This window comes from Corvus brachyrhynchos, unplaced genomic scaffold, assembly GCF_000691975.1.
Source record: "Corvus brachyrhynchos isolate BGI_N302 unplaced genomic scaffold, ASM69197v1 scaffold633, whole genome shotgun sequence".
NCBI lineage: Eukaryota > Metazoa > Chordata > Aves > Passeriformes > Corvidae > Corvus > Corvus brachyrhynchos.
In genome coordinates, this window is record NW_008237435.1 from 1824513 (window position 1) to 1850719 (window position 26207).

Below are 26207 nucleotides of genomic sequence, written 5' to 3' on the forward strand. Positions count from 1 at the left end.
AGTGTGTTTTGTTTTGTTGGGGTTTTTTAGAATTAGATTAAATTCTGAAAATCTGTAGTTTAATAAGTAAAACTGAGTACTTAGTTTAAAATTCCAGAGGTTATGTTCTGTTCTAATGAGCACAAATCAAAAATGGCATAATTGTAATGGACGTCAGATACGTGGCAAGTTGTTTTTCATATTACATTGAGTATTTGGATTCTGTGTTAAAAAACATGTAGAAGCCATCAGAAATAATTTTGACCTATCACATAATGCTTAATGCCTACAGAATATTAATCAAAGTGTAAATACCACTGAAAAAATTCAAGAGATTTAATTTAAAATTGTGATTTTAAATATTGCACATATTTTAAAATGTGGCATTTCAACTGCAGTTTAGACTATTTTATGTTACAGTATAGTGAAACCCCACTTTAGGAATAAAGCATTACACTATTGCCTAATCATTGCATCTTTTGGTAAGAGTTACAGGAATACTCACAGGATTTTACTGTATTTATTATTACTTGCCTACTTTTGTAACCCAGGATTCCAGAATTCATTCCAGTTTCATATTTTTTAGGAGATCTTAGCATAGTCAAAACATTTCTGTTTAATTGATAACAGAATTTAACATGAATCATTCTTACAGAAACATCCAGAATATTACTCAATTATTCCCGAAACAGCTTAGTTTCCATTTAATAGTGCATAAAATTGTTATATGTTATGATTTTCAATACCTTAAATAAAACTCAAATAATCTAAAAGTAGTTAATTTAAAACAGAAGCAATTAAATAATTTTGCATTATCTGAAATAATTTTTTGCAGATGGGAAGAAGCTGTTGTGACTTTCTCTCACTATTCCAGTGCCAATAAGTGTCCTTTGCTGGAAATGGTTGAGTATCTTCCTGATTCATTTAAAGTAAGTTTTCTGCACATGACTTCACAAAATAACCTTAGTTGGTGCTGCATTGATTTTTCTGCTTGCTGTCCTCACTAATACATATTATTATAAAATAGAAATAAGTTCACAGAATTATTTAATATTATTCTAGTGATAGTTTCTAATTGTCGAGTTTATGTTCTTCAGTATTAGAAAAGTTCTTAGCTTCCTGAGATCAATGGAGTTATAAAAGTAATATAAAAAGACGTATAAATCTAATGAAAGTCATAAGTGAATTGGGTTCAAAATCATCTGAGATATTTTCACTCTCTCAGCTAACTGCTAAATGTTACAGAAATGTTTTTTTATTAAAATAGCAAGTGACTTGGTATGTATGTATTTATAAACTATTCACCCTTCATATTTGTAAACTAGCATGTAGCCTTGTAAACTGAATAGTTTATATTTAACTCCTACATGTAAACTCTGGAATTTTATGCCTTCAAAACATACATCACAAAATCTGATTGAATCATCACTTCTGTTAGGTGATTGTTGTATTTGACGGTCATTTTCTTCTGGTCCAAACACATTCTTTCTGTTGAACATTGTCTATATCACCTTAATTCACTTTTCTGTTCATCTACAAAGCTGGTGTTGGACAACTGCATAATCGAGTCTTCAGAGGAAAAGACAAGTCGAGACTTCTACGTAAGTAGATGAAAAGGTCTGGGAGAGTGCACAGTACATATATTTTAATGTATATGTCAAGTTCAAATATGTAAGGAACACTTGCAGATGAATCTCAGATATTAACACAGAACACAGGTAACAGATCTTATTTTATCCTTTGGACTGTAAATGGTTTGAAGTTCATTTTCTGTAATCTTCATGCTTACACATTTTAATAAGTGTGACATTAAACTTCTACAATCCATAAACGGTTTCTTTGCTATGTTAATTTTTGCAGTCAGGCTGGGTATCAGAGATTATGGGTATTTCAAAATAGCAGTGAGAGAAGACACCTAATATCTATTTATGCATATCAAAAGAATGCTTGTAATAAGTAGTGCAGTTGTCATCATTGATTCAGAGTTCAACGTTTCTTTTTTTTGTACATGCTTCTCCAAAATCTTAAGCAGTAGATTGCTTTTAACAATGCTATGGAGGCATGAATGTTATATTACCTTTGAAACCATATTGAAAACCTCCTTATCAATGATTATATTGGATTGTGTCCACATCATTAACAGAAAACTTGCAAATTTTTTGCTACTGTGCATTTTCTTTATATTGTATTATCAAAGCCATATAACTTTTAAAGACAAGCTTTTCTTTAAAGTTGGCATTAAAACAAATTACAGTTGTGAAAATGATCGTTGCTAATAGCAATGTGTTAGCAAGAAATGTGCACTTTTTGTTTTACATTTCAAAATGGCTGTTTGTTTAAATGTCTTTCAGTCACAGATGTGTATCTTGATGGCATGTGTTCAGCTAACGGTGAATATACATCTTGATTCTGACTACCTTGACACAATATGCTTTTTTTTCTCTAAAGGACAGCCTTTTTGTACTAAGAACATAATCTAAGACTGAGATAACAATTTGCATTATATTTAAATTCTGGTGTATGTGTGTTATATAGATTGAATATAACTTCCGATATCTTCAGTGTCCCTTGACACTTAACAGGAAAGTAAAGGATGGTGAAGATATTTTCTATGAACCACTTACCACTTTAAACGTAAGTTCTAGTTTTACTCTGACATCATTGCCTGCTGTCTTGGTTCAGATACAATCAAGAGGTTTTAATTTTTCATCATAATATTTCTTCTCCAAAGCCCATAACTCTGTATATTAAAAGTATATTGAAATTAAGTATGGGCCAAAGATCTAAGTAATAAAAAAAAATTCTTTTAGGTTTAGATAAAGCTATGATTGTTCAAGAGAATGTGCTGTATGTGCAGGTAGTACATCAAAGAAAACCACACTCCAGTCATTGTGGTGACCATGCACTGGAATGTAAGGCACTGAAAAACCTGACAAGCTGATTTGTTTCATATGCTAATTGCAAAATACTTATTGTGCCCCCAAACAAATTTGCTGGTTTTTTGCATTGTCAATCTGTTCTCTCATTCTTTGTCAGAAAATGTTTATACAACAAACTTTCTGGCTTAATATGCTTACATTTTGGGATAGCTGTTGGCAATTAGTTGTTGCACTGACTAATAATAAATAAATAAATATTTTCTTATTAAACTTAAAAGTGTGGTCTCACAGGTATAGTTGAAAATAGTCTGTATAATTTTTTTAAGCTTGAAATAGACTAACAGAGCCACAGCTGAGAACCTGAATGCCTTAGCAGGCAGGGAGGGCAAGATAGTGATGGGTTTGCCCCAGAGTACTTAATCAAAAGAACTTTGCCGTATCTTACACACATTTTACTTTCCATTAGGCTAATATTCAGGTGAAAAAGGTGGCCTATCCAGTTTTGTAATCACTTTGCTTACCTAGATGAATTAAATTGGATCCTTCTCTACTTGTGTTTTTTAGGCCATGGTGCGCCACAATCGCATGGAGCTACTCAGTCATCCTGTGTGTAAAGAATACTTGCTTATGAAATGGTTGGTCTATTTTAATGTACATAAAATATAACACTGCATGTCAAGATAAAGACTATTGTGCCCGAAAGTTGTTTAATAAAATGTGCATATTTATAGAGTAGACTGAGCAAATGTCTTTTCTGTAAAGAGTAACTTAGCATTTGGTAAAGATTTTTTGATACTTACAACAAAGAAAACTACTATCTTTGTTTCCTAATTATTGCAAAAATATAAATTAAGGTTGCCAAGTTAAAAATGGAAGAAACAAATGGCAAATACACTTTAGTCCACATAAGTGATGAACACATTCATCACAAAGGGACATTTCAAGAAATGTTTATTTCCTCATCTTGAAGACATTGTTGGCTGTTAAATTTGAATGCATGCTCTTCTAAATTTGTAAAGTGTTGTAACTTTAACATTCTCACTTTCAAGGATGGCCTATGGGTTTCGAGCACATCTAATGAATTTAGGCATATATTCTCTTGGTCTCATCCCACTGACTCTTCTGGTCACTCACATACAACCAATAAGACCTCAGAATGGAACAGAGCTCTATGAAGCAAGACCATTAGAATATGAGGTACTTTTATTAGTAGTCACAATATGTTTAGGATTTTTATAGCAAAATGATAACATTATTTAAATAATTTTTAGATTAATTTATGATCTAGCAACTCTAAGGAATAGAATTAAAGTGTGTATTTCGAAGCATTCAGCAGCAACCTTTTTATATAATTTTCAGTTCTCATTTCTTGTTTTTACTTTTTTCTGAGAAATTTACACATGGTTACTTCAGCTTTTTCTCTGAAGTGAATAATATTTGTTTAATATTGAAGAAAAATGATTCACATGAGAGAAAAGGCATAGAACTGAAACAGGAACTCAAAAAGGATATGCTAGTAGAAATGCAAAATAAAATAAACTCAAGGGTTATAAAAGGTTCATGAAGATATCCTGATACATGAAAAAATCATGAGAATCACATATGCAGCCCAATCCAGTACGAGGATTTCACAATAAATATTAGTAAAACAGAATTTAGATAGTAATAAGTTTATATGGCACAAGCTAACTGAGTTGCTTAACTTGGCAATATAATGTATATATAATAGGTAGAGCTGAAATGAACATTCCTTTAATAATTTCTAATTTCTTTTGTGCTCTGATTTTTGTTTCAGGACTCATACTTCACCAGGGTGTGTATGTGTTTAGTTTTAATTATGAGTTTACTGGGCATCTGCAAAGAAATATTTCAGCTAATTCAGCAGGTAAGTACATAGAGAAATAACATTAATCAGACAGTGTGCTTGCATGGAAGCTTGTATGATATTGAAATTAATCTGATTTTTTCCTGATTAGAAGGGAAATGCGAATTTACACCTTTTAATTTATATATATATGTAAAGATTAAAACTGAGGAGATAATTTAAGTAGCATATTGAATTCATTGCTTTAATGATGGATGACTTGTAAATATTAACCTGTTTCTCTTAAATCCTAGAAACTGAAATATTTGTTGGATTACTCCAATCTACTGGACTGGACCATATATACTACAAGCATAATTTTTGTGTCTTCTTTATTTATTAATACACCAGCTCATTTGCAGTGGGAATGTGGAGCAATTGCTGTATACTTGTCTTGGATGAACTTCTTGCTTTATCTTCAACGGTAAAAATTTTTTATGGGCTTTACCATAAAATATTTTAATATTTTCGGATATTTTACATATCCTAAACTGTGACTGATCAAGTTTGACAGTCCCATTTTGTATTTTTATTTTTTTCAAACTATACAAGTTTCCAGATTAGGACCATAGGAATTTTTTAATCTCTGATGAACTGTAAAGTCATTTTCAGTGTTTTTCATGTAGAGCATCACAGCATTTGTTACAGCAGCTATAGAAACAACAATACTTATTTTAATGTTAATTAAGCAAAGCAATGCTTAATTGTATCTTTTAAAAATCATCTTTTGTTACACTGTATAGACTTTGACTAAAAAAACCCAGAAAAATATGAATTATGAGAGGCATAAGGAAGTTAGGTTTTTATGGGTAATACCTGGGAGAAGGAAAATTCTTTTGTCATTTTACTCATTAAGTGGCACATCTCGCTTCTCTATACCATAGTGTCCTGTAAAAGAATTGCAGTGAATGATATTATTTCTTCAGTTGACATGACATCTGTTTATTGCCCTTAATTATCTTAAATGTTGTCACTGGCACAATAGTGTCCAAGAGTTATAAACTGCAGGAGAGCTGGGTGGAGGAAAAAAATAATGTGGGTGTAGTGCTTAAGACTAAAAAATTAAATGCATTTGTGCCTGAGCAGGACTGCATGTGATAACACTGCATAAATGTTCTTCCAAGCCTTATTGTATATATGCACTAATCACCCCCATGCAGTCTTGCAGACAGACAACACAACATTTGGTGATTAATTTTGGGATTGTTTTAGTATAGTAGGGATGTTTAAGGACATGGTTTGTAAACAGAGTTAATGTCAAAGAGAGTGCCTTTATGGCATTGCCTCTGCTGCAAACCTTGTCCTGGCTGGGTCTGATCTTAGAGGAGTAATGAATGGGCGTGTCCTGTCTGCTCTGGGCAAAATGAGCATTGAACCTACACAGCGAAAAGTAAACAGATGATTGCGCAACCTTCCTTCTGCTGCTCAATGAAATGCCTGACTATTTTTTCAAGTGTGTAGCAATAGAACTCTACACATGATTTTTCTAACTCATTCAGGCTGTATTTTCCCAAGGCAACCTGTGATTCCATTGACTTCAATTGAATTTTGCCTGATAAATGCCTAACAAGTAAGAGAAGATCATGTTTGCTTTATTTCTAGCTTGACCTTTTCAGTCTTGCACATAATATTTCAGAGTGAAAATCATGTGGAGGGATTTTCACAGTTGCTACTGTACTAGCATAAAAAATCTCTTGGATCCTGGATTTCAGAGAGAACATAAATTCCCACGTTCAGGTTTGAAAGAAAAAGTAATTTAATCTGCTTTATGATAACTCCTGTTCTGAGATTTAGTTTTTGTGTTAGCTAAGAATAGGGGAGGCTTGCCAGGTGACAGACTGTTGTTGGAAACACAGGTGTCTTAAAATTAAGCTATTCCCCTTCTCTTCCTGAGCAATGTGTTTCTTTTTGTTTGTTTGTTTTTCATACTTTGTATTGCAATAAAACTACAGATATGTAGTTTATTTCACATCTTGTAAACAGTGAAATCTTTTAAATCAGGTGTGTGGCTGCTACATGGATTATGGTGCCAGTTGTCCTTTCTTCTGGTTGCTAATTTGCTTCGAGAAGCAGAAAAAAGTTGGATAATTTGCTAATGTTGTTATTCTGAATGCAAAAGTGGCACAATATTGTACTATCTATGCCTATGAAGAGAATAAATTTTATCCATGAAAAATACTATCTAAAAATTGTTCTTGTGCATTAAAAAATAAGCTTGCTGGAAGTAGAATCACGTGCACTCTTTTGGATGTGAAAGTAGAACAGGTTTGTTACCATCACAGAATTTCTCAGAGAGGCAGTCTCTTTCCACAGATGAAAATTGGCATTACTTACTGCCTTACATAAATCACTGCAAGGGATTCTAACTTCAGTATTTCATGGCTTAGGAGAAGACTTGGCAGTGCTAGATTAATGGCTGGAGATGGTTATCTTAAAAGTCTTTTCCAAATGAAGTGATTCTATGACTGATTCTATATCTTTATTTTTACTTATTACCTAGATTTGAGAACTATGGAATCTATGTTGTGATGTTCTGGGAAATTTTGAGGACTTTGATTCGGATTGCTGTGGTTTTCTTTTTCCTGATACTGGCCTTTGGGCTGAGTTTCTTTGTCCTTTTGGGTTCACAGGTTAGTTCAATAATATAGTTAAGTTTTTATCATTATAAATATTCTTGGTCTAAAGCATCTCAAGACTTTATTTTAAAATTTCATCAGTTGGGTTTTTTCTTTATTTTGCTCTTTCTTTTTGCAGCAAACATACAGCACACCTCTGCTTTCCGTAATGAAGACATTCGCAATGATGCTGGGAGACATAAATTACCATGATGCATTCCTTGATCCTTTACTAAGCAATGAATTGCCATATCCATTCCTTAGTTACACGGTTCTCATTATATTTACCTTGCTAATTCCAATCCTTCTTATGAACTTGCTAGTAAGTAAGCTACTTATTAATATGCAAAAGTGGTTAAACACAAGTATATAGAGAGTTCTAGTATATAGAGTTACTTCAGTAAGTGACAGCCCTTCATTATTTAACCAATATTTTCAGTAACATATTAAAATGTTGCCATTCTCTGCACTTGTTTTCCATCCAGTTTGCAGTTCTAAGTAGTTTCCCATGGCTCACTCCTGCAGGATTATTTTGTATATCTTTAGGTAGTAACTGTGGTGGAACTTGAATTGGAGCTGCAGTGTATTATTCTGAGGTCTTGATAAAGAAAATTGGGGAACAATGATTTTTGTTCAATCCCTTGTTATATCATAACCTAGCACTAACCATAATAATTTAAAAAAGAAAAAATAAAGCCCAAACTCAGATCTTCATTGCACACAAAACAGCAAGTAGTGTTAGAACTGACTAACAAGTCTGATCTGAACATAAAGAATCAGAAAATGTGATAATGGTGAGAAAGGGGGAAAATATGTAATATATCCTCAGCCATGTTCCATTGAACATAATGTTTTTTAGGAAACAGTGTATTCATATGAGCTGAGCAATAAAAAATCAAATAGCTCATGTTTTTAAAAGTTGTTTATTGCTGCCATGATTTTACTTAATCAAGAGATCAGCAGTTTTCTTAAGATTACAGCAGTAATGAAGAATCAAAAAGAAGGGATGTTATTCTTGATAAAAGTAGCTCTTTAGTGCCTTACCAACAGACAGAGTGTTGTCAGTAAAAACACTCTCTGCATTTATTGATACAAATATTTCCAAATATGCAAAAAATGTTTCCAAATTCAAGTGACAAAATAATTTAACTCTAGAATATCTTTTTTATTTAAATGTGAATGAGAAATACAATTGAAATCACAGACTATGAAAAAATAGATAGTGAAATCTTTCTTTTTTCTAGATTGGTTTGGCTGTTGGGGATATCGCTGAAGTGCAGAAATATGCTGCACTCAAAAGGATTGCAATGCAGGTGAGTAACATACTGTGGAAGCATCAAATATTGGAAGTACATATCACTGCTAGAACACTAACATTGCTAGAATTTAAATAGTTGATTTGTCATCACATTCCTAACTATCTTAGGATACCTGTAAAGCAAACTGGTGAACACGGCACCTTATTCTTAATCTCATTCTCACTCGTGAGTCATTGCCCCAGAAGTGTACAAGCAAATGCATTTTTAAGGAATTTTTCAACCATCAGTTAAAGAAATTCTGAGTTTTCCCAAAAGCAGAGTCACAAAATCAGTAACTGCAATGCTTGAAATCGCAGAGTTGTCTTGATGCCTTGAGGTGGCCACCTAAAAAACAGAGGCTAATCAAAAATAAGAGAATAAAAGTAGGTATTTATTTGAAGGGCCTTCAAAGATACACCCTGGGCAGTCAAGAGGCTACTCCCAAGATGGACCTTGGGTCACAGGTTCTTCACACTTTTATAAGTTTGGTTGATTTGCATATCAGGGTTAATTCTCCAATTATAACTTCAGTTAATGATGTAATTACTCCAAGTTTGCCCCCCCTCTAGGCTTTGGTTTACCTGTTTTGGGGCCTGGTGTCCTTGAAGAGCAAACCTTGAGAGGCTTATATGTCTAACCAGCAGGAGAGAAGAGTAGTTAACAGGCCACATGAAACTTCAGAGTTACCCATTAAGCAGTGCAGGATTTGAAAAATATAAAAGTTAAAACTTAAGGCATCATTCCTCCCCTTTAGAGGCTTGGCAAGGCCTCTACCTTGTTGAGACTCTATTCTAAATATTCTAAATATCTACTCTAAAAGCAGTATACATCTAACAATAGTATATTATACACAAGAATTATAATTACAACTACTACGAACAACTCTTTAATCCAGGGCCAGTTTGGTAACCATGAAGTCAGGGTGTGGAAGATATAATCAGAGCTCAGTGTGTTATCTTTGAATACTGTCTAACATAAGATCTGAGTTGGTTCTCAAATTGTAAACAAATTTTGCTGATATTTCCACTTTGGTTTCCATGTCATTTGTTAGCTCTGTATCCAAATGAATGTCTTTGGATACACTTTGGACTAGAATCATATACAAATTTTGGTTCCAAACCTGAGTCAGGTTACCAACTGTGTAGATAACAAGCACAGGAAAGTAATCATTTAAACTACATCATCTTTGTTTGTTTCAGTCTCTGTTTTCTCAGTTGTTTCAGGAGCAGAAGCCTTCTTTACTCTGGACTAGTGAATCCAGGGTCCTTTGCCAGCGACTTTGATTGCAGTGAGGGTGGTCAGCAAAATCTGGAATGGTCCTCTCCACTTGGCCTGTAGAGGATCACTGTCCTACCACTTAACACAGACCCAGTCTCCAGGCTGGAAGGGATGTGCAGGGGTGTCCAGTTCTATGGGTCTGGATAAGACGATGTAATTCTGGAGCTTCTGCAAAGTGGAACCTAAAGCCATCAGATATCTCTGTAAATCAAGTTTCTCCCTCATGTGAATTTCACCTGGAACATGTGGAATTTGATATGGCCTGCCATACAATATTTCATAGGGACTGATGTTATCCCTCCACCTTGGTTGTATGCAGATCCTCAGCAAAGCTATAGGCAAGGCCTGAACCCATGTCATGGATGTCTCTTGACAAATTTTGCTGATTTGTACTTTAAAGGTTCCATTCATGCGTTCGACTTTTATCACTTGCTTGGGGTCTGTAAGGTGTGTGCAGATCCCAAGCAATTCCCAAAATCTGACTAACCTCCTGAATCACATTTGCAACAAAATGTGGTTCCCTGTCTGGGGCCATACCCAAAGGAACCCCAAACCTCGGTATTACATGATTAAGCAAAAACTTTCACCACCTCGTTGGCTGTGTTAGTGCGACAGGGATAAGCTTCAGGCCATCCACTGAATGTATGTACCTGTATCCTTCTTTGCGTGGTAACTCAGCAAAATCTACTTGCCAGTAATCTCCAGGAAGATCCCCTGCCTTTGTTACTCCTAACACAACTCTTTTCCTTGTATCAAGATTGTTTTTACAGCAGATTTCACACTTGCTCGCTACTGATTGTACATATGCCATTCCCTTTCCTATTACTACCTTTTTCAGGTGTTTCAAAAGATTTTCAACCCTGAAATGTGTGCTTGCATGTTCTCTTCGAGCTAGCTCTCGAAGGATTAGAGGTGGGACTACAACCTGATTCACTGGTATAACAGGCCATCCATTTTCTATGATCTCAGCCTTAAGAGACTTGATTAACTTGTGGTCTGCCTGGTCATACTTTGGGGTGAACCCTGAAAAATCAATCTCTTTTTGTGGAATTACTGCAAGAATACCTTTTTTCTGCAACTCCTTTTGCTGTTTCATCAGCAAAGTGATTTCCCAGTTCTGGAGTGGTTTTCCCTTTATGGTGACCCCTACAATGCATGATAGCTACTTCTGTGGGTCTTTTGATGCTCTCTAAGAGGGCAAAGATTTGTTCAGCGTGTTTGATTTGATTACCTTGAGTGTTCAACAGTCCTCTCTCCTTCCAGATGGCTCCATGGGCATGGAAAACACGAAACGCATATTTAGAGTCAGTCCATATATTTACTTTCTTTCCTTCGCTCAGGTCCAGGGCCCTTGTCAGCGCAGTCAGTTCAGCTTTCTGTGATGACACATCTGCTGGCAGGGCCTTTGCCTTGATCACCTTGTCCTGGGTTGTTAACTGCATAACCTGTCATTCGTTTATCATTTCTCATTAAGCTGCTCCTGTCTGTAAACAGCTCCCAGTCTGGCTTCTCTAGGGGCACATCCTTCAGGTCTGCTCTGCTGGAATAGACCTCCTCGATTGTCTGCAGTCATGCTCAGGCACATTGTCAGTTAAAGCAGAGGACAGAAACATGGCAGGGTTACCAACAGAAGTTGTTTTCAAGGTAACATCATTCTGCTCCAACACCAGTGACTGATATTTAAGCATCTGGTTGCCAGACAGCCAATGTCCTCCTTTCTGTTCTAATACTAGTGCTAGTGCGTGTGGCACATACACTACAATGTTGTCCAAGGGTGAGTTTTCAGGCCTCTTGAATCAAGGTGACAGTAGCCACCACAGCCTTCAAACACTCAGGCCATCCTTGGCTAATATTGTCTAGCTGTTTGGAAAAGTAGGCCCCTCCGTTGGCTTCTGAGGCACTGTGCTAATACATCCAATGCCACATTGAGTCTCTCATGTGTAAAAAGTTCAAAAGCTTTAGTTAAGTCTGGTAAACCCAGTGCTGGAGCTGACATTAGAGAGTGTTTCAGCTGTTTAAATGCGGATTTTGTGCTCTCAGTCCATGTAATGATTCCCTTTTCTGCTGCTTTTAATGCTCCATACAGGGGCCTTACCAGTAATCCGTAGTTTGGTATCCACAGTCTGCACCACCCAACCATTCCCAGGAAAGCTTGCATCTCTATCACGGTGTGGGGCTCTGGAAGACAGCAGATGGCTTCTTTCCGTTCTTTGCTGAGCTGTCAGTGTCCACAAAAGATCTCAAGTCCCAAATAAACTACTGCTTCCTTAGCAATCTGTGCCTTGTCTTTAGAAACTCTGTACCCACTCAGTCCCAAAAAGCTTAAGCTTACAGTGAGCTGGATGCAGTCATCTTGCGTTTTAGCTGCAATCGAGATGTCATCAACATATTGAAGAATAACCCCTCCTGGCTCTTGTCTCCTCCAGTCTTCCAATTCCTTTGCTAGCTGGTTTCCAAATATTGTTGGGCTATTCTTGAAACCCTGGGGTAGGACTGTCCAAGTAAGATGACTTTTCCTCCCTGTTTCGGGATTTCCCCACTCAAAAGCAAAGAGATCCTAGCTGTTTTTATGCCCAGGAATGCAGAAAAAGGCATCCTTCAGGTCTACAACAGTAAACCACCCTAATTCATCTGTCACTGTGGTCAAAAGAGTATAGGGGTTTGCTACAACTGAGTGTATGTACTCTGTAATTTTGTTAATTGCTCTTAAATCTTGCCCTAATAGATAACTCTTACCATCAGCTTTCTTTACTGAAAGGATGGGTGTTATACCTGGACTCCACTTGCACTAATAGCCCATGTTGGAGGAATTTTTCAATTATAGGTGCCAATCCTCTACAACCTTCTGATTTCAAAGGGTATTGTTTTTGCCTTACCGGTGTAGCTCCTGGTTTGAGTGCAATGCTCACTGGTTCTGCCTGTTTGGATCTTCCTGGGACATCACTGGCCCACACAATTGGATTGACAGCATTTTCAGCTTCGATGAGGATTTCACCACATCTGTAAAAAGTGCGGCAACTTCGACAAATTTAGGTTCAGGAATTATAACTTGTACACCCTTTCCTTTTTGAATTTAATTTCAGCTTCCAATTTCTCCAGTAAATCCCTCCCCAGCAATGGTTTAGGGGAATTAGGCATATAAAGGAATTGGTGAGTTACCCAGTGCTTCCCCAGTTTAAATTTCAAAGGTTAGAAGAAAGGCCATGTTTCAGTTACCCCTGTTGCCCCAACAACATGAACAGTATCTTGACTTAGTTTCCCTTCTAAAGTATTTAATACAGAATATGCTGCTCTGGTGTCTACCACAAATTCGATATCATCTTTTCCCAGTTTAGCTATAACCGAAGGCTCTGCTGGGGGAAGAGCCTTCAGTCCCCATCACTATGAGTACAAGTCTTGTCCCACTGTGAGTTGGGGAACTGGAGGTTTCTTCTTCAACATTGGACAGTCACTTTTCCAATGTCCATTTTTCTTGCAATAGGCACACTGATCTTTGTCCATAGGGGAAGTTCTCTTGGGTGGCTTCTCCTGAATAACCCTCTTGCTAGGATGGTGTCTAACTTTGTCACTTGGGTCTCTGTCCCAATACACTTTCCAGGCTACTTCTGACAATTTACTTATGTCTTGAACCCCATCTAATTTTTGCAGCTTTCTTCTTATATTGTTTGTATCTTGACCCATAAACAAGAGAACTAGGTGTGTTTTCCCCTCAGCTGAATCAGGATCTAGGTTTGTATATCTGATAGCAGCTTCTCTTAAACTATTTAAAAAATCAGTGGGAGAGTCATCATAAGTTTGCTTTACTTTGTAGCGTTTTGACCAATTAAGAGCTTTAGGGACACCATGTTTTAACCCATATACTGTGAGATTTTGATATCGTTTTAATCTTGCCATCTGTTCTGGCATATTTGGGTCCCACCCTGGATTATCCATTGGAAAAATTTCAGTAACCGTACCTTGTATTGCCCTGCTTGCTATATTTGCCTCTGAAGGATTTATAATAGCTTTATTAACCATCTCTCTCTCAGTGGGATCAAGAAATGTGTCCGTCATAGATTTCAAATCACTCCAGTCAGGGTTTTGTGTGTTAATTGCCCTACCTACCAAATTAGCTACTTTATCTGGGTTTTCTTTATATTTTCCAAAGGTGGCCTTCCATTGTTGTAACTCTACGAGACAGTACGTAACTTTTATATAGATGGGTCCCTGATTGCCAACTGCTTGCCTCAAAGGGGCTTGCAGATGGTTCTTCCCTTTTTGACCTAGTACGTTTGGCTATTGGACTACATTCGCTTATGGCTCTTCTCGCTATCTTTCCCCTCTTTCGACTGCTTAAAGCAGCTATTATTTCATCTTCCCCTTTTGAAGAGCTACCTGAGCAAGAGCTCTCTGATTCCACTGAATCTGCTGTGTTAGATCTTCCTTGGCCAGTCCTGGCACTACAAATCACTGACCACGACTTGCTTCATCATAGGAGCTAGGCAGTCCCTGGCCCTGCTCGCTTCAATGACATCATCTCCTGAGCCAGTCCCCCCGCATGCCATGGAGACTCAAGGACCTGAGAGCGGGAGGGATGCCACTCCCTCTGTGAGAGGTCCCCTCCCAGCCCTCTCCGTGGAAGGTTCTGCCCTCCGGCTCCACACCCAGGAGTGGTGCTGTGGGCTGCACACACTGGCTGTCTCCTCACCTCGGTCCCTCCCACCCAGGGGTGACCTGTGGAAAGCGGGAAACAGAGACAAGGGGGCATCCAACCAGAAGCCGACGGGAACGCCTGTGCCATCCATGGTCACCACGGCCACCCCGCCTCTTCTTTTATTGTCAGGGGCTTTGCCAAAGCTGCTTTCCCCCCCTCCCACCCCCCCACCTGCTGCCCCTGCCCGTGGTGGCAGCAGCACAGGTTGTGGGGGAGGGGCCGTAGCGGCCCCTCATAAGTAGAGAATTTATGCAGTGGAAAGAAGGTACACAAAAATCAAAAGGACACAAAATTCATTCTGCTATACTAAATTGTCATTAGTTAAAAGAGTGCACATCTATGTGGGGTAATTAATTCTGCTAAGATACTCAATTCTGGTATGACTATGTAGTTTTAATGTCTGGGCTGGACTATTCAAATGTTATACCACTGTTTGCAGCGTGGAGAACTACTCCACAGTAGTGCAGTAAGGAATTGAATATAATGGCATGATGGTTATTTTCACATAAACATATCTCATTTTAAATGCAAAACTACATTTAGGTTAATCTTCACACCAACTTAGAGAAGAAGCTGCCATTTTGGTTCTTAAGTCGGGTGGACCAGGAATCAATCACTGTATATCCCAACAGGCCAAGATACTGTGGATTTATGGTAAGATGGTGAATATTACATAGAAGAATTCTTACCAAAAAGGGATATGATTAACTTTGTACACCCATTGCTGAAGACATTGTGTTAATAAGACTCAATCATTAACTGACATCAAGGGAATTGTGATTAGACCTTGACTAAGGTCAATGAAAATGATAAATCAGTTTGAGTGCAACGGTATTCAGATATAATTAGTGTTTGAATATTCTGTGAACTGTAACTTTATTAAGTGAGACAAGCTACAAAAGATGTTCAGATAAAAATTAGAATTACTCCCTTTTGGCTTTTCTTCTTTTATTTGTTTACTTGCATTTCAGCTGCTGTTGATAGACTGAATTTTCTTATAAAACAAATTTTGAAAAACAAATGTTTTAATATATAAAAAAATAACATCATAACAGAAATTCTTTTCAGTTTTAACACTGTGTGAAGACTTACCATTCACTTATTTAATCTATTGTCAGACTATAGGATCTATTTAAGTTTGGTTCCATGTTTTGTTTAGAGCGTGTTCCAATATTGCTTTGGGTGTGAGGACTCTACCACATATGCGCAGAGCCCTGATACAACACTAGAATTGGAAGTTCTGAAGCAGAAATACAGGTATTTTTTGTGATATTTTACTGATGTAAAAACAAGTAGAGCAAATATTACAAACATACTTCTATTTTAAAAAGCATTCTAAAGCTCCATACTGTACGTAAGAAAAAAGTTACATTCCATGTTCCCCAGCCCAAACCAACACAGCTTGTTGCTCATTAGTGTAATCTGAAGTAATGGGGAAGATGCATTTTCATTTTAGAGATTTGTGTATGGAGCTTTTCAAGAGTTATTTGGAACTCCCAAGTGATGTCATTCCAGTTGGTTTGCAAGTATATGCAATCTGTTACTGACTTTCCGCTGGTCTGATAGTAAATCAGATTCAGATTGCTTCCCCAGAAATGGATTGGTGTCTTGATTCTCCCTTGAACAAATCCTGTTTCCCAAAGGCTTGGAAGGCATTCTTTGTACTTTCTTGACTTATTCATCGTACCAACGTATCCATACGAATGGTTTCAAAAAAAGTTTTCTGTGAATGTACAGCTAGAAAAACGTATTCTTTCTCACTCAGTCTCACTTTCCTATGCACTTTTTTTCTCTCCATTTTTTTCTTTCCCTTTTTTATTTAACCTACCAAATTTTTGTCTTCCTGCACAGATTCAGATTGAGTATTTTTTTTGCATGAAAAACTAAGCAAGAGTTGAAGGAGGGTGAGACTACACCCTACAGATATGGGCAAATCATGGACTTAGCAAGTCTTTCTTCAAATGCATACTACATCAATATATTATAAAACAGCATGAAACAGATTCTTTCTTGGTTGGGATTTTTTTGCTACAGAGAAGGAAGAAAACTATAATTTTATAAAATTCTTTGCAATAGAATAACTTGTGACAATATCATTATGGAAAGTTATTTTTACTACTCTGAAAATATTGACCGAAAACTCTTACTATGTTGCCAGTATGTTTTTATTATCAGAGTTCAAAACAGAGTTCAGTTGCTGCTGGAGCTAGTGTCAGTCAGTGCTGGGTGTATATATTTTTGGGTTTTGGTTTGGGGTGGGGTTTTCTTTTGTTTTGTATTTTTATTCTTCTGATTTTCATATATTTTAACATCTGTTACCATTTCTTGTTTAAAAAAACCCAAACCAAACGAATGAAGAAAAAAACCCTAACTATGTCTATAGCCCCCCAACTGTTCTTCACAAAGAGCCTTTTCAGTCATGAGATTTCATGTTGTAATTTAGTGAGTCTAGACTTTCAGAAAAGTAGATTTTCAAAATGCCTGTTTGGTAGTTTTATAAAGACAGTTTCTAGACACATTTCCTATTTCTTTCATTGTTTCTTTAAAGATAACAGATACTGTGTTATGTATGTGTGATTCTAACTTAGATTAACTACTTAATTGCATCAATTGCACTTTGGATAGCACTTTGAGAGAGAACAGTTAGGGCCTCATCAGTATTTCTCATATGCTGTAAAAGTAGTTGTGAATTTCACTAAATGTTTTGGTTGCTTAATTGCTATTGCAACTCTGTCCTTTTCCTTGCCAGACCAGAAAATAGGTCAATAGGAAAAACTTCTGATAGAACAGTCAACAACCTTATTTTGAGAGTTCAATTGCTTCTACCTTAACTATATATTGAGTTACTTTTCTCAAGAACCATGGATTTGTTCTTTAATCCTGTTTCCTGTAACATGGATAAGTACTTCAGCTTGAAGAATTAAATGTATTCTAGATGATAGTCCTTGTTAGCAGAACAGTTTAGTTAAGTACTGTCAGAAGTGTGAAGTACTGTCAATTTTTGCATCTGTAATTTTAATGACTTAAATGTCCTTTGAAATCAAATGACAAAGCCTGATGCATATTTGTTTGTTTGTTTGCTTTTTAGGCTCAAAGATATATCAACATTGTTGGAAAAGCAGCATGACCTCATTAAACTGATTATCCAAAAAATGGAGATAGTGTCAGAGGCTGAAGATGAAGACAGCAATGATCTATTTCAGCACAAATTTAGGAAAAGGCAGTTAGAGCACAAGAATAGTAAATGGGATACAGTGTTAAAAGCTGTTAAAACAAGTGTGCCTAACCCAAGCACAGAAAAGAACAATAGCTTCTTCTAGACTTGACTATGATATCTTGTTGTATTATCATTTTGTTCTACCTTAGGGTCACTTCTCTTATCGTCTTTGCATAATGTTAATGTGATACATCATGTACTCAAGTATAAAAAAGGCCAGATCCAAAACCAGGATGCAGGTGCTCAAAACATTATTTAAGGAGACTGGAGATGTCTACATCCAAAACTGTGATCCTAAAAGTGAGTGGCTAATCAGGAAAGTGCCTAACTCAACAGAGGTCAACCTTGCTGTCCTGGCAGTTCCCAAGGCTTCTGTCTAGATCTGTTCCTGGATTTGTCCCTAGTACACTTAGGTCTGTATGTAATTACATTATTTTCTGTTACAAGTATTTTTACAATTTCTAAATTTTTAGAAATTAGATTCTAGTAATTTAGTATTCAGCTGTTTGGAGAGAGCCAATGGACTTTGTGTAGCTTAAGGAAAAGTACCAAACTGATCTGACAGAGTGTGTTGGAAGTTTTGCTGAGTAGGGACTGCAGGATCAGGCCTGAAAGGTAGGAAGTAAAGGGTCATGAAGTTGTAATGTAAGGGAAAAACTGCTTTCTTTTATAGATAAGTGGAAGCAATTCACAGAGGGATCATTTGTACTAGCATGCATATAGCTTTATTAGAACGACATGTTTAATATTAGTCATTTACAACTTGCTGTTCTTATACTGCTAATGTGATTTTGGCCTTTCCAATAACCTAAAACTGATCTTGCTACTTTAATCCGCGCTTTGGTTTTATTATTCATTTACTGAATATTCAGTGCATTATGTAATATATGGTAATATATTAAATTTAGAAATAAACATGAATTAAAATGTGTTTAAGTACCCAAATATATTTGTTTCAAAACCAGTGCTAATAAACTAATTATGACTATACATGGTGGTAAGGCTCTGTGGTCTGCTTTTGAATTCAGACGTTTTCTTTAACAACTTAGTATACATTAATTCTTCTCATTAAAAACCAATTATCATTCCTGTTTATTTAAAAGGTAGTCACTAGAAGGTAACTCACACTGTACAGAACTTGTCCAGTCTTCAGAAAACACTGGAAGGTGCACTGTAAATTAGTGCGACTTGTGCCTTAAAATTGCTATGGATGTTCAGTAGGCAAAATTCTTTCTCACCCAACTGCTCTATCCCAGAGAGAGACTTTAAATCCTGGCCAGATAAAATAGAGAAAGGAGGAGACTGCTGGAGGAGCAGCTCTGCTCCAGGGCCAAGCTTGGTGTGACACTGCGAAACAGGGAGAGAACATGTAAGCAGAGTCAGAGCAGAAAAAGTAAAAATATAACCATAGTCTCTGAAATTGTTGTGGCCCCTAAAGTGAGATCTATTCCTGTGAATAAATTGTTGAGGTTTTCTGCACTGCTCCCTCTGTCAGTAGAAGGAATGCCCAGGTTCTCAGGATAGGGCCGAACTTGAAAAATGTAATAACAAAGGTAATTTTAAATTCCTGACAGTCTGTGCCATTAACACTAGATGGCAGTGAGTGATAGCACTTTTGGGTAAGAAAATTGGACCTAAATGCATTTTGAGTGAAGAGGAACAGTAGTATGGTTACAGCACAAGCAAAGGAGTCAGCACTCAAAAATTTTGAGCCTTTCGAGCCTCTTTAAACAGAACTTTGAGACCTTTTTATACAGCTGCCTCTCAGCTTTTCTGAATGTTCAGCTTACAATTTGAGAAAAGTTTTCCTTTCCAATTTTAAATAGAATGACAGAAATAAATTATTTTATAATTAGCTAATACAATAACATTGAATTAATTACTTATCTTTCTATGGAAATCATCAGACAGATTATTTATCATGTGATAGAGCTGTCTAATAGAACTTAAGTACAGGAGATGTAGAGTTTAAGGAAAAGTACAAGTACAATTGGAATAAAAATCACTGTTAAAAAAATTGTGTAGACTGACCTGAAGATATTGGGCCATTTCAGCAATCTCTACGAGCAATCCTGTTAGAATCATTATGGTTGGAAAAGACCTCTAAGTAAGGTAAAATAAAAGACCATTGAGTACAACCATTAACTTAACACTGCCAGGTCCAGCACTAAACCATGTCTCTAAGCACCATATCTACATGGGTTTTTTAACTCTTCCACGACAGTAATTTCATTTTCCTGGGCAGCCTGTCGCAATGCTTGACCACCCTTTCAGTGAAGGAATTTTCCCTAATATCCAATGTAAACCTCTGCTGGCTCTACTTGAGCCAATTCCTCTTGTCCAATTGCTTGCTATGTGGGAGAAGAGACCAACCTTCACCTGTGTAGATATGTTACATGTTAGGTACAGCCAAATATATGTTAACCAAAAGTGTCATAATGTGAATTTTTAAATTCACACTTAGGAATTAAGATGGATAAATTCTACTGAAATGTGTCCTCTGGGTGTGAATATAGTATCTGCAAACTGTGATGGGTGTATATCTGTACCCAATACTCACTGACATCCCTTTAGTCTGTATGGAAGTAACACCTTTTCAACTGGGTTACTTTTCAATTACTGACAGCTCTGTAGGCGTACATAGTCACCTTTTGTCTCTTTCAGGATTGTATATCAAATATTGCTGATAGTGAGGGTAAATATTCCATTTCATTTCCTGCTGCTCAGCAGTGCTGTCACTGTTTTCTCCTCAAGATGAATGGCAATATGGTTCTGTCAATGGCACCATCTCCTCCCACCAAAACAAGGTCAATCCCACGAGTTCCTGTTGGGAAGACTGATTTGTGCCTCATCTGTGTGACACACAGGAGGGTCACAATTTGGGAGAAGAAATGAGATTTCTGCATGAGCTGGTAGTCTGAAACAAGATGGCAATCCCTTGCTGAAACCAAAGATCCATATGCCTGGCTTTCTAGCATCAGATTCTTGCTGATAAGGATGGACTAGCAAAATACTTTGCCCATGTAAATTAAAATTAGCTAGAGCAATAAAATACATCCTTAGTAGAAAATCTGAAGTGCCCAAATTTGAAGTGGATTAGAGTGAGACTTTTCAGTAAGTAGGAAGTAACTTGTTTCAAGCTGTCTAGTGTGCATATTGGTGTTCTGGATATGCTGCTGGAACAAAGACAAAGCCACTCTATAAGTAAATCTCCATCATTTCTTGACTCACATTTTTTCTTCAAAGAAATAGCCTTGTGTTCTTTTGTTCTGTTGTATAATACCATTTTGTTATCTGCAACATACTGAAAATGTGACTTTGTGAAACATTTCACAACAAAATGCTGTATGAAAGATTGTGTTATAAAGGATTGGTAGAGGAGAACTCGCCCACACCCCCAAAATCAGCTGGGAATGATTTCAAACCCTTGAGGGCTAGACATATTAAGAAAGAAGAGGAATCTATATGAACAAAGTGGTGGTCCATCTCACTGGTTAGATTTTCGTTTTGTGAGATGAAATGCCCATAAGCAGAGCATGTAGCAAGAGACAGAAGAGATGAGACAATATCCTTAATCTGTAGAGGAGGACCCAAGAGAAGAAACCAGAGTCAGATTTTCCCTTAGGTTAATGCCCTTTTACTCTGCCCTGTAGGTGTAAGGAATCTCTTAGGCTACAACATGGTATGCATCAGTTGTAAGCTGTCTTTACATTGACTGACAAGGGGTCTCACTTTGGGCAGGAATTCATGTAATGAACAGACGAAGTATAAGAGTGAGCAAACCTCACCCTGGAGTAACAGTCAGCATGAGAGTATTTTGAGCTTTCTCTTTTGAATGATTGAGCAGATACAAAGAATGACACAGGAGCTTAGAAAATCTCTTGATACCAAAACTAAGCACTGCTTAAAGGCAGCATCTTCTGAGCAGTAAAAAGATACTGGGTGGTGCCAGTAAAAAGATACTGGGTGGTGCCAAGGTGCAAATCCGTACTGACACAGGAATTGCAAGAGAGATTTGCATGAGCCAGGGCGCAGGTTGGTCCATGCACAGGCCACTCAAGCGTACCTGAACCTCTTAGGTAAAGATTTTCGCATCCTTATAGAAATGCACCAAGACAATGTCACTGTAACTTCGAGAAGGTGCTTCAGATGCTTGAATGCATCAGTATTGTAGAGATTAACTCTATCACAGCTGAAACCAGGACACTCAGGCAGGGAAAAATCTCAGCAATGGTAAGATTTAATTTAGAAATCAAGATGGGAAGTAATTCAAGTGATGAGAAGGATGCATTTTATGTTGTTTCATAGTTGGGAATCACAGCTTAAAAAGCAGGGCAAAGTTTAAGGCTATTAATTTCAGAAATTTTTAGTAGTGTTGTTAGTATTTATTTATCCAGAATTGTAATTGCAATCTAAAAATTGACCAGCAGCAGGGAACTGAGGATTGCGAAAAACAGAAAGTTCAAACAGGCCAGTAACTCAGATAAAAAACTGAGAGGAACTGGGATTAACATTGACATTAGTGTGATCACATTAAAAAGACAGAAAGCCCCAAGGTACCACTGGCCCTATCTGAGTACAACAGTGCTGCTCACAGCAACGTCAAATTCAGCTGCATTCAGCCACATGGGGTCAAGGATAGGGAGAGTTAAGATCATTAAAACTTTTAAAAGCAGGAAGTGTGCTTCTCAGCTCAGTCCTGATGATAATCCCTGGAGCTGGCAATGTCCATGGGAATGATTCAACAAGGCAGCATAGAAGTGATGCTGTGAGAGATAGATAGCCATAATGTACCTCAGAGTCATTTCTCATCGCCTGAGCTGACTCACTTCCTGCAGATTCAGATTTTAACATTTATTGGCATATCTGCCTAGTCTGTGAGATAATTACAATTGCATTAAATGGCTGAAAGTAATCATGGTTAGAGGCTGCCACTGGCAATGTGACTCCCACCCCAGGCAGAGTAGCCCATGGGCAGAGGGGCACCTCTCCCCTGAATTGTGTGGAACAGGCTGGAGTCTGGCACTCCAAACACCACCTGAGAGAGACGTGTCCTCTTGTTGGATTTTAGTTGTGATGGTGTCAATACGCAGCAAAAGGAAAGGCAACAGCTTGAATCTCAGGTGGCTCTAGCAAGTCTGTAGGGTGATCTGAATGTGCTTACCTTGTATAGTTTTGAGGAGAGGTAGGATTAGTGTTTGTATCTGGTCCAAGTTTAGGCCCTGACTCTTTCTCCCTTAAGAAAGCTGGCTGATAGTCCTGTAAAATGTTTTGTGGACAAGCTTTACACACAAAGGAAAAGCTGGGGAGTCTGCATCACTTCAGCCTTTAACCTCAACCCAAAAAACTTTGATTATAAATGGAGCTGGACTGATTTAATTTCATTAGATTTTATTCCCTTGTTAGTTACAGTAAAACTTTCTCTTTGCTTATGTAAAAAAGAAATGCCTGTTATTTCATGTTTCCTCATAAATAGATAAAACTAGCCAAAAGATTTCTCTATTTTCTTCGTTTCTTCATCTGACTCAAATAAATGATATTTTGCTTTGAAAAGATCTCTAATATTTTGTAACAAGAGGAAATAAGTACTAAGGATAAAAAAAATACATGCTACAATTATGTTAGATAAAGCAGAGGCAGATGACCACAATCAGAAGTATGCACATTTACCCTCCCACCCACCAGACAAGTGGAGTCTTGTGGAAGGACTGAGGGACAAAAATTAGGCTGGTACAACCACAGAAAAACATTTGGGGAAGTGAAAGAGAGCGTTTCCCACATAAACTTCTTACAGGAAGGTAAGGCAGAAGTACACATTTCTAAACAGCTTCTGTAAAAGGAGCCGAGAAAGTGAAGGTGGCTGTTGAAATCCACCTCTGCTGCCCCCAGGACACAGCATCAGCTGTGGCCTGAAGCTGGGAAGTCTCCCATGACCTAGGAGACTATCCTAATTTTGCTTCACAGCAGCTGAGGAGGATTTATGATGTCTTCTCTGCCTGAGATCAGTTGTGTGGTGGATGTTGTCACACAGAGAGGTCAAAAAAAGGTGGCACAGAGGATGCCACCCCTGAGTTCCCCTTCCTGGCCATAGCACAGCTGAGGCACACCCTGAAGTGCGCAATCTCGCTTTCTCCAGAAAGCCTGAGACCATGAACATGCACTGTTAAAATAGCTATTTTCTTAATTGTGAAATCTATAGATATGAACAGAGAGGATAAGAAAAATCAGTGGGGAATAGTGAGTGTCAGATGAGGAGGAGGAGGTGCAAATATAAAGCATATCTGACCCAACCAGGGGGCTGCAGGCAATTATGGCAGATCTTAAAAGAGGGGAGAAAATGTGGAAGGCGCTCTATTGACACTAGCTCAGAGGTCACCTGTGACAACAGCAAAGTTATCAGTACTATAAAGCTTCTTAAATTTCACTGGTGAAAGAAAAGGCAAGGGGTGCTGGGGGAATTAAGGATGGAGCCAAGAGTCCTCAACAAGGGCTGTGAGTCATAAGGGAGTTTTGTTTATTTTTCCAGAAGAGATAAAAGCATCGTCCACTTATCTGAATAAATACAGCAATGCACCAATTATTCCTGAGGAACTCATAAAACATGTATTAATGACTCTAGAGTGAAAATGGAATCCTAGTTCCAGCATGCATATTTTCTGATGTAAAAGCCTGTTTTTAATGTCTAAAATCCTAACTTACAAAATAGCCTTTAAATAAAGACTGAATAACTGGGAAAGAGCTTACTGTTGAATTTTGAAACAAAGCAATTCTACACATCTAGGCTTGTGGACTTTTTCCTCCTAGACTTTAAGAAAAGTTAAAACCTCTAATAAGAGAGGCTGAAGAAAATAAAAATGAACATAAGTGAATCACAGAATGGCTGGTGTTGGAAGGTACCTCTGGAGAGGATCCGGCCCAACCCCCCTGCTAAAATAGATTCACCTGGAACAGGTTGCACGCCAGCTTTTTAATATCTCCAGAGAAGGAGACCCCACAACCACTAGATAGCTTGTTCCAGTACTCTGTCACTCTCAGAGGAACAAAGGTTTTCCTCATACTGAGGTAGAACTTCCTACTCTTTAGTTTGGGCCTGTTGCCCCTTGTCCTGGCCCTGGACACCACTGAAGAGTCTGGCCATTAAGAGAAATATTTGTATGCATTGATAAGATCCCCTCTCAGTCCTTTCTCCAGGCTAAACAGGACCAGCTCCCTCAGCCTGTCTTCATGAGAGAGATGTTCCAGCCCCCTAACAATCTTTGTAACTCTGTTGGACCCTCTCCAGTAGTTCCTTGTCTTTCTTGTGCTGGGGAGCCCAGAGCTTGACACAGTACTCCAGGTGCAGCCTGAATGCCACACCAATGTGATGCAACTTGAGCTCTCATCCATCACAGACAACCTGCTCTGAGCCCTGCCCCATGCCTTCCAGGTCCATCTGTTTACCTGCACCCCAAGGGAGTGGGATATGTTGTTGCTCTGCTGTGTTACTCAAATGGAACTGATAGCCTTAGAGTAGTTTACTTCAAATACTCCATTTTTTAGTTATAAGCGGTGTTTTTTGTGGTGAGTGTTCCCTACTTTCCTGCCACATTTACCCTTCGCATTGCCTAGGAATTCAGGAAATACTTGAATGTCTTTCTGATTGCAGGTGGCAATCCTGGTCCCTGCCACGGGACACACACCAGTACGTGCATCTTAGTTAAGGTATGGCATTCCCAGACTGAAAAAACTTTAGAAGTACTGGAGAAATTCATGCAAACCTTCCACCAAATTATGCCAGATTTCAGAGCATGTGTGGGATGTCTGAATACACCCAGAAGAGAACTACCTCTGACATTTTGCCCTGTGCTACACAATCCCCCATCAAGACTATTCTAATATGAAGAAGCAGCAAACCTGTACTTCTATAAATGCATGAGTAGAGTATATGGTCCCTTGCTGCTCAAAATACATCAAGTTGCTGTTCACTGCCACTACCTCCATACTAGCACAGCACTTGCCTCTCGGCTTCTATCAGCAAGATCAGGTCATCCAGTGCAAGCAGAAGTCATGGGGAGGTGAAACACAAGCAGTGCTGCACCGGGCACCCCCCAGACCTCCCATCTCCATTTGCAGGGTGCACTTAACAACCAGCAGCCAGGAAAACCAAACAACAGGTGCTGCAGTGTGAGTTATATATTCCAGGACAAAAATAACCTCCCAAAGCAGAGGTGGCCCAGGTGACCATCCTAATCAATTAGAATCTTCTAATCTTCTGTAGAAACTGAGCTTCTGCTGTTTGGCTTTCGCTGGTTCAGTGGCCTGTGCTCTTCCTGTGATGCAGCCTCAGGATGTTTATAAGAATATGTATTACTGTGGTATTGTTATAAAAATAAGAAGATATTTTT

General features: G+C 37.8%; 1 protein-coding gene across 1 annotated transcript in view; it reads left to right on the top strand.

The window, feature by feature from the left end:
• Window positions 1-18813, top strand: part of TRPA1 (transient receptor potential cation channel subfamily A member 1) — a 37479-nt gene extending 18666 nt beyond the window's left edge. Inside the window, exons 15-27 of the mRNA XM_008631375.2 lie at window positions 815-908; window positions 1521-1580; window positions 2515-2613; window positions 3423-3493; window positions 3908-4055; window positions 4654-4743; window positions 4977-5146; window positions 7223-7352; window positions 7477-7659; window positions 8582-8650; window positions 15150-15260; window positions 15766-15863; window positions 17695-18813. Coding sequence (XP_008629597.2) covers window positions 815-908; window positions 1521-1580; window positions 2515-2613; window positions 3423-3493; window positions 3908-4055; window positions 4654-4743; window positions 4977-5146; window positions 7223-7352; window positions 7477-7659; window positions 8582-8650; window positions 15150-15260; window positions 15766-15863; window positions 17695-17926 — 1555 coding nt within the window. The 3' untranslated portion in view covers window positions 17927-18813. The remainder of the gene's footprint in view (window positions 1-814; window positions 909-1520; window positions 1581-2514; window positions 2614-3422; window positions 3494-3907; window positions 4056-4653; window positions 4744-4976; window positions 5147-7222; window positions 7353-7476; window positions 7660-8581; window positions 8651-15149; window positions 15261-15765; window positions 15864-17694) is intronic.
• Window positions 18814-26207: the final 7394 nt, after the last annotated feature.